At 44.7% G+C, this 13066-nt stretch overlaps 1 protein-coding gene across 4 annotated transcripts in view; it reads left to right on the top strand.

Moving 5' to 3' along the window:
• The window catches only part of Nphs1 (NPHS1 adhesion molecule, nephrin), an 18840-nt gene extending 6757 nt beyond the window's left edge, over window positions 1-12083 (top strand). For 2 of the 4 annotated variants that reach the window (XM_010631861.3, XM_010631859.3), the window contains 14 exons: window positions 80-220; window positions 711-832; window positions 1797-1968; window positions 2069-2225; window positions 2317-2468; window positions 3996-4107; window positions 4177-4358; window positions 6021-6077; window positions 8245-8364; window positions 8486-8510; window positions 8604-8679; window positions 8817-8910; window positions 9005-9120; window positions 11389-12083. In XM_010631861.3, the coding sequence (XP_010630163.1) occupies window positions 80-220; window positions 711-832; window positions 1797-1968; window positions 2069-2225; window positions 2317-2468; window positions 3996-4107; window positions 4177-4358; window positions 6021-6077; window positions 8245-8364; window positions 8486-8510; window positions 8604-8679; window positions 8817-8910; window positions 9005-9120; window positions 11389-11505 (1643 nt within the window). In that variant the 3' untranslated portion in view covers window positions 11506-12083. The remainder of the gene's footprint in view (window positions 1-79; window positions 221-710; window positions 833-1796; window positions 1969-2068; window positions 2226-2316; window positions 2469-3995; window positions 4108-4176; window positions 4359-6020; window positions 6078-8244; window positions 8365-8485; window positions 8511-8603; window positions 8680-8816; window positions 8911-9004; window positions 9121-11388) is intronic. The other 2 variants (XM_010631860.3, XM_019208640.1) reach the window with 2 other exon arrangements.
• Window positions 12084-13066: the final 983 nt, after the last annotated feature.

The raw sequence follows: 13066 nt of genomic DNA, 5'->3' as shown, positions 1-13066 counted from the left end.
GGGAGTGGTCTTCGGGGGGGGGGGTACAGGTCCCCAATGGTGGGAAGGCCTGCCAGCCCCTTATCCCGGCCTTCTGCAGCTGGCGGCCCCCGGCATCGCATCCTGTCCGACGGGGCTCTGCAGCTATGGAATGTGACCCGCTCCGACGACGGCTTCTATCAGCTCCACTGCCAGAACGCAGAGGGCACCGCAGAAGCTCTGGTGCGGCTGGACGTGCATTGTGAGCCTGCGCAGAGCTGAGGGAAACCAGGGTCTCTAGGAGTCCCACCTGCATTGGAAGCCACACCCACCCAAGGAAGCTTGCCCACTGTGGGGTCTCCTCCACGTAGAAACTCTACCCACCCAGGATAAGCACTCATCCTAAAACCCTCCTACCGTGGAACCCTGGTCACTAGAGAGACCCAATGTAGAATCTCTACCCAGAAAGGGGACCCACCTTCAGGATACCAAATCCACTGTGGAAGCCCTACCCTTACATGATTCCAGCACGTCCAACAGTTAGTACAGAGGCATGGTAGAGGATGGGAACAACCTCACTAACCCTGAGAATCACTAAGAACTCTCCTGCAAGTGCTCCACACAAAGGGCAAACTGTGTCTGTACTCCTAAGTTTTCTGGTCACCTGTAGGACACCTCTCCTACCTAGAACCCTCTCCCACCATGGCATGTCTGGGCCCAAGTGCCTTTCCCAATTCCCCATTTCCCCACAGATGCTCCCACCATCCGTGCCCTCCAGGACCCTACTGAAGTGGATGTTGGGGGTTCTGTGGACATAGTTTGCACCGCCGATGCCAATCCCATCCTCCCAAACATGTTCAACTGGGAGAGACTGGTGAGGACCCAGGCTTTGGTAAATGAAGGAGGGGGAAGGGGTGTGAATTTTTTGAAGGTAAGGTCCTTGGGAGTGGGAGCCACATCTGTGTGACCCTGTATAACTATATATTCATTGGTGTAAGCCCTAGGTACAAGTAACTCTTTGTTGAATGGCAGATGAATTGTTGGATGAGTGAATAGTTAGGTGAGTGTGTAGATGGATGGATAGATGGGTAGATAGGTAGATGGGTGGATGAAAGAGTGAAGTGAAGGACGACGTGAAAGTGAAAAGACGGGTGGATGATTGGATGAAAGCAATGAGTGGATAGACAGATCAGATTAGAGGGTAGATGAGTGGATAGATACACCATCAGTAGAAACATGTCTGGAAGGAAGACGGTTAGATCAAGGAATGGATAGATCTGTGGAGTTAAGGATAAACAAGCAGCTGGATAAAAGGCTGAACAGATGCATGTATTTGTGAGTGTGTGCATGTAGGAGTGAATATATGGGTGAATGGGTGGGGAGTTGCAAGAATGGATATATGGGTGCATAGAAACAAGACAAATGATTGGATGAATGAATGACAAGTAGAAAGATAAGTGGATGAATAGATAGATAGATAGACAGATAGATAGATAGATTTTTTAAATGGTGCCTCACTCATACTAAGGAAACTCTCTACCACTAAGCTACATACTCAGCCTATAAATGGTTGAATGAATGCGTGAGCTGATGTATGCATGGGTAGGTAGACTGTTCAAGTCATGAATGATTAGATAAATGAATGGGTGAGTGACTGATTGGTGGAGGAATGGCTGAATTGAATAAGTGGTTGGATGATTGACAGGAGAAAGTTTTACTTTAATAGGTCTTTGGGGGTGATTGTAGCTGGGAGAGTGAGGCTACAAATGGGACATAGTTTGGGGGACAATGGGATCTCAGGCCAGATTAGGGGCCAATTCTCAGTCTCGCATCTCCAGGGGGAAGATGAGGAGGACCAGAGCCTGGATGACATGGAGACAATGTCAAAGGGGTCCACAGGGCGTCTGCGGATTCACCATGCCAAACTGGCCCAGGCGGGTGCTTACCAGTGCATTGTGGACAATGGAGTGGCACCTCCAGCCCGAGGCCTGGTCCGTCTTATTGTCAGATGTGAGTAACACCCAAACCCCAGACTTTAGGCCGTCCAGTAAACCCACTTCTTTCACGTCTTCCCACATGCTTCATGTTGACCACTCCCAACCTGTCTTAGTTGCCCCCCAGGTGGAGCATCCCACTCCTCTAACTAAAGTGGCTGCAGCTGGGGACAGCACCAGTTCTGCCACCCTCCACTGCCGGGCCCGTGGTGTCCCCAACATTGTCTTCACTTGGACCAAAAATGGAGTCCCGCTGGATCGTGAAGATCCCAGGTGAGCCTGGGCCTCAGCCAGGCCACGTTCCAGCCCAAACTCTGGTCCCCCAGCCCCAGTTCCCTTCTCTGAGTGTGCCACGTCTCTCCAGGTACACTGAGCACGTATACCACCAGGGTGGAGTCCATAGCAGTCTCCTGACCATTGCCAATGTGTCTGCAGCCCAGGATTATGCCCTCTTCACATGCACAGCCACAAACCCGCTTGGCTCGGACCACACCAACATTCAGCTCGTCAGCATTAGTACGATGGATGGGGCCTGGGAGGGTGTTGGGGGGCACCCCATGGATCAACTCCCAAGTCCCTAGTTGGCCCCAGCCTCGAAGTGTTCCTGACACCTGAGAGATGTTTATGAATGAAGAGGGAGTTTTTACCTGCCCTGAAAAGATGGGGTAGGGGACTTATTGGCTCAAGCAACTGAAAAGTGGGTCTTGAAGACTTGTTGAATCTAGGGGTAGCTGTCATCAGGAACTTCTGCATATTTCTTAGGTTGGCTTTTCTTTGTGTTGGCTTTAAGCCTCCTCACAGTGGCCTATTAGAAATTTTAGAGGAATTCTTCCTGTTCCTAACAGGTGTGTGAGAATTCTAGAATTAAATTTCATTGGCTTTGTTTGGATTCCAGTTCATCCCTGAAACAAGCATCTGGTGGTGGGGGGCAACACTCTGATTGGTCAGGACTGGTCACATGTCCATCCTACTAGGACTGGGGTTACTTCCATCACAAACACATGGCCTGAGGATGTGGAGGATGGTTCTCCAAAGGTAATGCAAGGTGTTAATAACTAGAAGAAATGAAGAGAATGGATGTGACATTGGCATATGCACAAAAATCCACTGCAAGGAAATATACATAATATATAGTCTATCCTCATTTTTTTTTCAAATTCACACATTTGCTAAAATTTATTTGTAATCTCCAGACCAATACTAATGGGGCTCCTGTGGTCACTCAGAGACCTGTACAGAGGGATGGATAGTTTTGAATCACCTGGTGTGCATGTTTTTAGCTGAGGCCAAACAAGATGCCACTCTTCCTTCCTGTTCCAGGTCTCATACATAAAACAAATGTCCTTTCGCTGGTTTATTTAGTGGCCCTTTTTCACATTTTTGTATTTTTTGTTGGTGCTTTTTCTGCACTCCCAAGCACAAAGCTGATATGCTGTCTAGCATCCTAAGTGCAATAAGGTGCCTTCCAGAAAAATACAGTTGTTACACAAGTCTCATTCAGGCTCAAGCTGTTAAACACGTCATGAGTTCAATGCAAGTGAGTCAACAGTATATGCTAAAGAAGATATCTTTAACAGAAACACACTCAAAACAAGATCTGTATTGATTGGTTGATGAAAATGCTGTAGGAGAGAGGTCTGAAAGGTCCTGACCCTGAGTTTCCCCTAGAAATGAGTTTGGTATTTGCTAATTCAGCACTCATGGTGACCTTATTTAACATAATGACCATGAATACTTAGAATCAACTCAGTTATTTATTTATTCAGTGTAATACTGGGTACTAAACTCAGGACCTTTGCCCACAGCTATATCCCTGCCCTTTTTATTTTTAAATTTGAGACAGTGTCTCACTAATCGGTAAGTTGCCTGGGCTGAATTTGAACTTGTGATCTCCCTGCCTCACCCTCCCAGAGCACTGTGATGATAGGCGAACAACACCAGACTTGGCCCAAATCAACTGTGTGTTTAAATCATTCTTAGTAAAAGCCTGGATGAAACCTTCTTTTTGTATCCTCCGACTTTCTCCCATACTTGTGCCCAAAGGCCGCCCTGACCCACCACTGGGATTGAAGGTTGTGAGCCTGACTCCCTACTCAGCGGGACTGGAGTGGAAACATGGATTTGATGGGGGTTTGCCACAGAGGTTCCGCATCAGGTGAGTCACTGTCAAGGCAAGTGAGGGGTGTCGGCCTGTGGGCTGAACTGACTCCTCTCTGTCATGTAGGTATGAGGCCCTGGAGACTCCCGGGTTTCTCTACGTGGATGTCCTACCACCTCAGGCCACCACCTTCACACTGACTGAACTGCAGCCTTCTACACGATACAGAGTCTGGCTGCTGGCTAGCAATGCCTTGGGGGACAGCGGATTAGCTGCTGAGGGGACCCAGGTCTCCATCACCACCCCAGGTGGGAAGGGAAAATGCTGGGCAGATTGGGGACTTGTAGGGTGGTGTAGTGAAGTGGATACTATTGTTTTTTCCCCTTTTACAGATGAAGCAACGGAAATCCAGAGAATTTAAGTAAATGCTCAATGTTACACAGCTAGGAAGAGGTGGAGATAAGATTGAAACTCAGGTAGATAAGCTCCAGAGACTAGCTTTTAGCCACTGTCCTGTCTTGTCTGATTATGATTACTGACCAAAGGAAATTAGAAAATAATTTGAATTCAGCTGGGATGTAGCTCAGCAGGGCAGCACCTACCTGGCAAGCAAGAGGCCCTAAGTTTGATTCCCGGCATAAAAAGAGAGAGAGAAAAAAAAAAAAGAACAGGAAAAAGAAAGAGAAAATAGTTTATTCAGAATGAAAATGAAAACAAAGAAATTTAGAGAGTGCAGCTAAAGCAGTGTTTAGAGGGAAATACATAGCATTAAGTATTTACATTAGATTTGAAAAAGAAAGGCCTCAAATAAACATAAGTTTTCATCTTAATCTAGAAAGAGGAGCAAATTAAATCCAAAGCAAACAGAAGAAATGAAACGAGAAAGAGCAGACGTTAGTAGACAAGAAGGCGTAATGAGTGAAAACTGCAAACTGGGTCTTTGAAAAGATCAATAAAATTTATAAAACTGATCAAAATCGAAGAGAGACACAACTTACCAATATCAGAAATGAGAGAGGAGACATCATTACTGGCCCTGCAGGCGTGAGGAGGTTATTCTGGAAACATTATGAATAACAATTTCAGCCGGTCTTATGAAACGGACAAGTTCCTCGAACACAACTAAAGAGTATTTTGTGATTCTGAGGGGAGCTGAGGTGGAGCAGTTAATCGTCCAAGGCCTGTTTCTGAGCAGTCTGGGTTTCTGTCTCTGCCACCCCTCAACACTTTCTAGTTTTGTGGCCTCAGGCAAGTGCCTCAGTTTCCGCCAAGAAGATATCTGACAGGGCTCCTCTCTGCCCCTGCTTCTGAAAGCAAGGTTCATCTCGGAGAATCCTGAGGTTGAAATGATTTAATGTATCTAAAGTGCTCTTAAATGGAGTTAGTCCAAGTGAATATGCAAATGCTGACTTAAAGACATGCCTCTTGTTCCCCCTCTGTTTCCTTTGCCTGTGAAAGCTCCCCCTTTTTTGTCTGGAGGAACAGCCCAGTGGAGCAGCCTTTTTTGCATGGAAGTAAACCCTTCCTACAATCTTCCCTTTTGCTTTTCTTTTTTCCCTTTTCATTCCAGTCTTGCCTTTTAGCACTAGGCTATAAAGTACAACATTCACCTCACCTCCCTTGCTCTAAAATTTGTACCTCTGTTAAGGAATCCTGAGAGTCCATCTTTTTGGTTGTTGTTAACGCAACAAATTGATAATGCAAATTAAAGGACCTTCAACACATCATAAAACACTCAATAATAATTCAACGTCATCATTATTATTGACACTTAAATTGCTATTAATAGTATTGCTATTATCATCAGTAATTTCCATCTATCTTTGAAACATTCCTTTGAAATAAGAAGCCACACAAGCTAGTTCCCATGAGTCTCTAAGCTGAAAATTTTAATAAGAGGCTAAGAAATACTTAAGGCTTTTATCTCAGATTCTTAGAATTAACTCACAATCTCTGTATCCATCCCCCAGGCCTGGACCAGCCTTCTGGAGAACCTGATGACCAGCTGCCTACAGAGCAGCCTGCAGGCAAGTCCTCAGTCCTCTGAGTCCTGTGCCCTCCTCTGAGTGGAACATTCTGGTCACTTATGCCATCTCTGATTCCTTGTTGGTTGCAGTTCCTTAAGACTCAGTCCTGTCCTTGCAGACTGTCGCTTTTATCCTTTACTCTTTCTCTTGCCTAGAGTGATACATTCTCTTGCTTTCTGATTCAGTTTAGTTCTGAAACAATTAGCTGAGTTCACACTCTGGGAGGAGGCTGTATCAGTTAGCTTTAGCTGCATAACAAGCCACCCCCAAACACAAGTGCTTATAGAAAAACCCATATTACTTCCCATGATTCTTTGGGCCCAGCAGAACAATTCTGGTCTGGGCTGGTTTGAATAATCCTTTACAGTCAGCTCGCAAGTGGACTTGGTCGTGTGTCTGACAGTCATCTGGCTCTTAATTGGGACATTGGAGATAATGGCCGTGTGCCTCTTCTTGGTTTGTTCACATGGAAGTGGTCACAGGTGTACAAGCACTGCAAGGAGGGACAAGGTGCAGCTTAGTAGCATGTTCCAATGGTCTGATTCTGCCACATTTTCTGTTGTCCCACATGGCTCAATGAAGTCAGTGTGGAAGAGGATGATCCAAGTGGATACAGGAGGAGAAATGTGGCCATTTGGTGGAAGGCTCCTCCAGAGTTTAAGAGGAAGATGGCAAATGACAGGAATTCAGCACTAAATTTGTTGGCACTTAAAATAATTGCTTGGTTAATGAAATAGAAAATTCCAGGTGTGCCTGGATTTAGGTGCTCAAAATGCTCACCAGCAATCTGTTTCTCACATCTCTCAGCTTGACTTTCATCTCCGGTAGCAGCCGTGGTGGCACGCGCCTATAATTTAAGCACTCTAGGAGGCTGAGGCAGGAGGATTGCAAGTTTGAGCCCAGCCTGGACAACTTAGCAACTTAGAAAGATCCTGTCCAAAAATTAAAAAAAAAATTTTAAAGTCTTGGGATGTAGCTCAATGTGGAAGACCTGGGTTCAATCCCTAGCAAGGGGAATGGGGAGAAGCCCTCCTACACTGCCAGCTTTCATTCCGCTTAGCAGCCTGAAGAAGTATCCTAATTGCTGTGTCAAAAAGGCATCTTGGGTCAAAGCCAGTCTCTGAACCAAAGGAAATGGAGATGGGCCATATCAGCCAGGCTAGGCTATGTACCCATCAAGGAGCCCTGCGTGGGCCATAGGGACTGGGAGCAGGGAAGTGGCTGTTTCCCAAAGGAAAATAAATGCTGTTAGCACCAGAAACAACTGGATGCCAAGCAGATGTTTACTTAGGAGGTCTCTGTTCTTGGAGATGTGGTAGCCTGATACTGGTGGGGGGGAAAGTTGGTTGAAACAAGTCCCTTGCTATGGAATCTGCAGGGTGACCGGAAGTGCACTTGAGAGGAAACAGCACTGAGGCCAGATGCTTAATTATTCTAAGGCTCAGAGGTACAAATTTGCTTCAGTGATTCTGGAAACTGCTGCTGGTTAGTTTGTGTGGGTCGGTGATTGGTGGGTAAGGCTGGAGCTACATAGCCACTGCTCAGGAAAGGAGCCACTTCCTTTGAGGTGACAAAAAGCGGTGCGGATGGAGATTCCCACTCATTTACTTTTTCACTTTGAAGAAGAGGGTTTGGTTAGTAGGCACAATTTCTCTTTCATTTCACTACTAGAGATTGAATACAGTGAGCTACATTTCCAGACCATTTATTTATTTATTTTTAAGTACTGAACACCAGACCCGGGGCCTTCACACTAAAGTATATAACCAACCCTTTTAAAATATTTTTATTGAGACAGAATCTCTCTAGGTTGCTCAGGTTGGGTTTGAGTTTTGCTCCTCCTGCCTCAGCCTCCCAAAGTGTTGGGGATTATATGTGTGTGTTGCCATGCCTGCCTGCTCTTTTTATTTTTATTTTGAGACAGGGTCTTACTACTTTGCCCAGGCTGACTTCCAACTTGTAATCTTCTTGCCTCAGCCTCTCAAATAGCTGGGATCACAGGCATGAACTACCACACCCAGCCAGGGATGGGCTTTCTTAAGAGTCAGGGCAAGGTCCTGAGTTTGATGTCTGGTACCAAAAATTTAAAATAAGATAGAATAAAAAATAGTCTGCTCCAGGCATAGAGCCCATTGGTTGGGGTCACTGAGGGGCATCCTCCCTCCAGAACCCCCAGGACTCCCCCTGCTGCCTGTGCTGTTTGCAGTCGGGGGTCTTCTGCTGCTTTCGAATGCCTCATGTTTTGGGGGTTTCCTCTGGTGGCGAAGACTGAAGCACCCTGCTCAGGGTAAGTAGAGACCTCCTTCCTGATGGGATAGAGACCCTCACACTATTGCACAGTGAGAGTTTCTCCAGGGCCAGGGGAGCTGGGACAGGGTGGGCTGTGACCCTTTCCCTCTTTCTCTCAGGTATCTCAGAGAAGACAGAGACAGGGTAAGTGAGCATGTTTTTGGTAAATAAGACTCTGAGGGAAGAGGTCAGGGGTGACAAGTGGCAGGAAGTCAACTGCAATCTCTATCGTGGAAGGTCGGAGGAGGACCGAGTCAGGAATGAATATGAGGAAAGCCAGTGGACTGGGGACCAGGACACTCGAAGTTCCACGGTGAGAGGGGTGGCCCAGACAACCTCACTGACAGGGAGTGACAGATTCCACCAATAGCTTCAGGGTAATCATTTTCCTTTTCTGGATCCGTGGGGAAAGACTTAACTTGTTTTTCTGTGGGCTTGCACATGTGACAGGTTAGCACAACAGAAGTTGAACCATATTACCACTCTTTGAGGGACTTCAGCCCCCAGCTGCCCTCCACACTGGAGGAAGTGGAGTATACCCCAGGTGAGTTGTGAAGAATCAAGACTTCTGAATCTCAAGGTACCCCTGCCATATAGGCTGGGTGCCCTGATTCTACAACTTCCTACCACAACTCCAGGCTTCACAGGTCTTGAAGTAGAGGATGTGGCCTTCCCTGCACACCTGTATGATGAGGTGGAGAGAATGTATGCCCCACCAGGGGCCTGGGGACCCCTTTATGATGAAGTGCGGATGGTGAGCAGATTTGTGTCACCACCCTGTCTAGGCTGGTGGCCCACTATATGCTATTGTATTAGGGTAAGTTAGCTGCTGTGACAAAGGGGCCTGCTTAATCCAGGGCCTAGAGAGAACAGTCTGTTTCTTTCTTACATAGCTATCAAAGGTGAGCCCTGCTATATGTGGTTATTTGAAACCTAAGTTCTTTTCATTGTGTTCCTTTGCTATCTCTTACCACATCCATTGGCCTGGTTTATGTGGATGGGCAGATTCACTGAAGGTTTCAGCTGGAGGGAAAGAGGAAAAGAGAATGTGGTAGAGGCACAACCCAGCCTTACAGCCCAGGCCCAGAAGAAGTACATACCCATCAGTGAAAACATGGTCACATGGCCCCCACCTAACCGCAAAGGAGGCTGGGAAATGTAGTCTTACTTGACAACTACATGCCTTACTACAGTTCTGTTCTTATGGAAAAAAAAAAGAGGACACATTTCCTTGGAGACTTAGCCATCTCCAGAACCCTGGTTAAGAAGGTAGCAAGAAAAAGAATTTTTTTGTCTACTCAGTTGGAAAGTTAAGAGAAATAGTTGTCTTTAGGGTCAGCTGGACACAGAATTTCTTCCCTAAAGATTTCCCAGCAAGTCCAGCTTGGTATCCTGTTAGGTTAGAAATCTTCAAAGAAATGGAATACCTCTTTCTCAATAGCTTTAAATGCCCAACACTGACATATTGGTCATATAGTAATTGTTGAGCCAGTCATCAAAATAGGGAATAGTAGCTGAGTGTGGTGGCACACACCTGTAATCCAGCACTTGAGAGGCTGATGCAAGAGGATTTCCAGGAGTTTGAAGGCAGCTTGGACTACATAGTGTGCTCAAAGCCAGCCTGAACTATATAGTGAGATCCTGTGTCAAGAAATCAAAAGAGAGAGAGAGAGAGAGAGAGAGAGAGAGATCAAATCAAATCAAAAAAACCAAAAAAGGCAATAGAATATTGCCTTTGGACTGGCTTGGATCAAAGCGCACTCATGGGATAAGAGAATAGTAGCCAGCTTTACTCATTTCACTGGACTGAGAGTGGAAAAAGACAGAGAGCCCAGAGGAAGTACAGATGGTGGCTGGGCACGTGAAAACAGACAGGAACTTTGACTACCCACCCACCCATCGTCTTACAGTAAGGGAGGTGGGATAGAACACCTGATTCCCTATATGGTCTCAGCTAAGGTTTTGGCATGTCTGGATGAAGCAATTCCCTCTATAACAGCATTCCACCCAAGTACACTGTTCTCAAATCATAGCACCACACTGTGAGGCAAATAGCGCCTGCAAACGCTGTCCATGGTGCTGGACCATATGTGCCCTCAAAGGCACAGATGGAGTCTGCAGACTTTTTCTGTACAGGGTCAGAGAGTAAATATTTTGGGCTTATGAGACATATGGTCTTCCTCAAAACTACTAAGCTCTGCCACAGTAGATAAAAGCAGTCATAGCTAATACACAAATTATTAAGTGTGGCTATGTTCCAAAAAAACTTTATCTTTGGAAACTGACATTTGAATTTTATATAATTTTCATATGTCACAAATATTATCCTTCTTTCAATTTTTCTCAACAATTTATAAATATCAAACCATTCTTAGCTCTCAGGAAGTCAAAGAAAAATCAGGCAGCAGGCCATATTTGGCTCGTGGGCCAATCTGCTCTAGTTTGCTGAGCTAAACAACTATTTTCTCCCAGTTCTAGGACAAAGCAACATCCCCAGGGAATACCACCCTTTGTGGCCTTTTCCCTATTCTGTTTTGATGGAAAAACATTCCAGAAATGGACAGAACTAGCAGAATCGTGACTCAATAGCTCATATTACGATCTTTTTAAAGTTTTCATATTCTTGACATTTAAATTATTCTTCTGAGATGAAATCATGGGATATCTTGGATTTACTTGAAAATAATACAGTTGGTGGAAGTGAAGGATGAGGAGACTGAGACTTAGATAAATAAACAGGTGCACCCTTTGGTAGCTTAGCTGGCAGAGCTGAGGACTGTGGATAGATGAACAGGAATTAAAGGTCAGTACTCTTGAGGTTAGGTGATGTGATGAGTACATGGGGCTTCATGAGAAAGACTGATTACTATCACTTTTTTCTCTGTGTATGTTGGATATTTTCCATAATTTAAAGCTAAAACATGTTCCTGGCAAGTTGAACAGGGGAGTGTTTCCTTCAAAGCTGTGATTATGACTCATAGGGCTTTTCTCTGTGGTTCTAACTCCATTTTTCTTCTGTCAGGGCCCCTATGACCTCCACTGGCCCAAGGACAAGTATGAAGGTTCAGGAAGAATCTATGACCAGGTGGCAGGAGATTCAGACTCTCTTCCCTTTGAGCTAAGGGGAGATCTGGTGTGACAGCCTTCTCAGCAGCCCTTTCCTGCACCTACAGGACATAATACTCCAGGGTCTTTTTCATTCCATCCTGGCTTAGCCTGTTAAGTGAGCTGCATGGGACACAAAGGGATAGATTTTTTTCCCAGAGAGGCCATGGGGGAAATGTGTGTAAGTGACAGAAGTTGGTTCAAGCTGTGGTCAGAGTATAAGCAACGTTCTTCCTGGGGTTGGCTTTAATTACTAAACTTCCCCACCATGACAGGGTGACTTGTAAGTGACGTCTCAACAACAACAACAACAAAACTGAGCCAGGTATTGTGCACATACCTATAGTCCCAATACTCTTGAAGGCTGAGACAGAAAGATAGCAAATTTGAGCACAGCCTGGCAACTTAGTAACTTAGAGAGCTCTAGACCCTGTATATAAAAAGGAGGGAGTTGAGGATATAGCTCAGTATAAAGGCCCTGCATTCAGTCTCCAGTACCACAATAAAACCAAAACCAAAACTCAGTTCATTTTGAATTTGATTACATCTGAAATAGCCAATTGTTATGTCCTACATATTTCATTATTTTTACAGTATATAAAACATGCTTATATAAACTATGACATGTATAAATCTAAATAAACTCTATTGAAAGAAGGTAGATGCAAAAATGCATGCTGTATGATTTCATTTATATTTTCTCATTGAGTTTATTGGTACTTTTTAAGTGTACAGTACACTTACATTCATCATTGGGATTGTGACCCTTTACATGACAGATCTTGGTTCTCATTTTTTTCCTCATGCCCCTGCCCTCCCTTTGTATGATTTAATTTATAGACAAAACTAATTTATTGTATTCTTGCTACATAAGAAAGTGCATTATCCTTAGGAAGTATGCACTAGTATATATTAGGGTAAAAGAGCTGAGAAAATGTGTACACTTATACAGGGATAGGAAAGCAAAAAGCAAATGCAGTAGAATGTTTACATCTGGGGGATGGGGATAAATATATATTGCAATTATTTGCATCATTTTTGGAATTGTTCTGTAAGTCTGAATTTATAGCAAAATTAAAATTTAAAAATTATTGTAAAGGTGCATGGCAGTATCATAAAAAGCAATGAGTAGATGTGCTACTGAATCTCAGAAGTTATGCAGTTCTACCTGGCATTTTTCATCTTTCAGTGGTTACATCATATTCTGTCTGCATCCCTCAGCAGATTTCTTCCATTCTCCCCTTGTGCATTCTTCACTTCCTTCCTTGACCCTAATTATCTGTCCAATCCTTGGGTCCCCCTGTCCAATCCTTAGATCCCCCAATTCTGTAGGATCTTGAAGTCCAGCATCACAAAGTCCCTGTTTGGAACATTCCAAATTTCAGATGGGCTAAATCTGCCTGATCTGTGTTGCTTAAGAAAAATAAATCACAGGGATAAATTGGTGCAACCAACTCAAAACTCCATTTGACATGAGTTTTTGAAGTTGAACATTCATATATTCTGTGGTCCAACAATTCCGATCTTACAGTTATGTCTAAGAGAACTTCTTTATATGACCACAGAAGTACCACACACAACAGCAAAAAGCTTAA

Source organism: Fukomys damarensis, unplaced genomic scaffold, assembly GCF_012274545.1.
Source record: "Fukomys damarensis isolate Sample0158 unplaced genomic scaffold, DMR_v1.0_HiC HiC_scaffold_19, whole genome shotgun sequence".
Taxonomy (NCBI): domain Eukaryota; kingdom Metazoa; phylum Chordata; class Mammalia; order Rodentia; family Bathyergidae; genus Fukomys; species Fukomys damarensis.
This window is presented reverse-complemented; position numbering and strand designations above follow the sequence as displayed.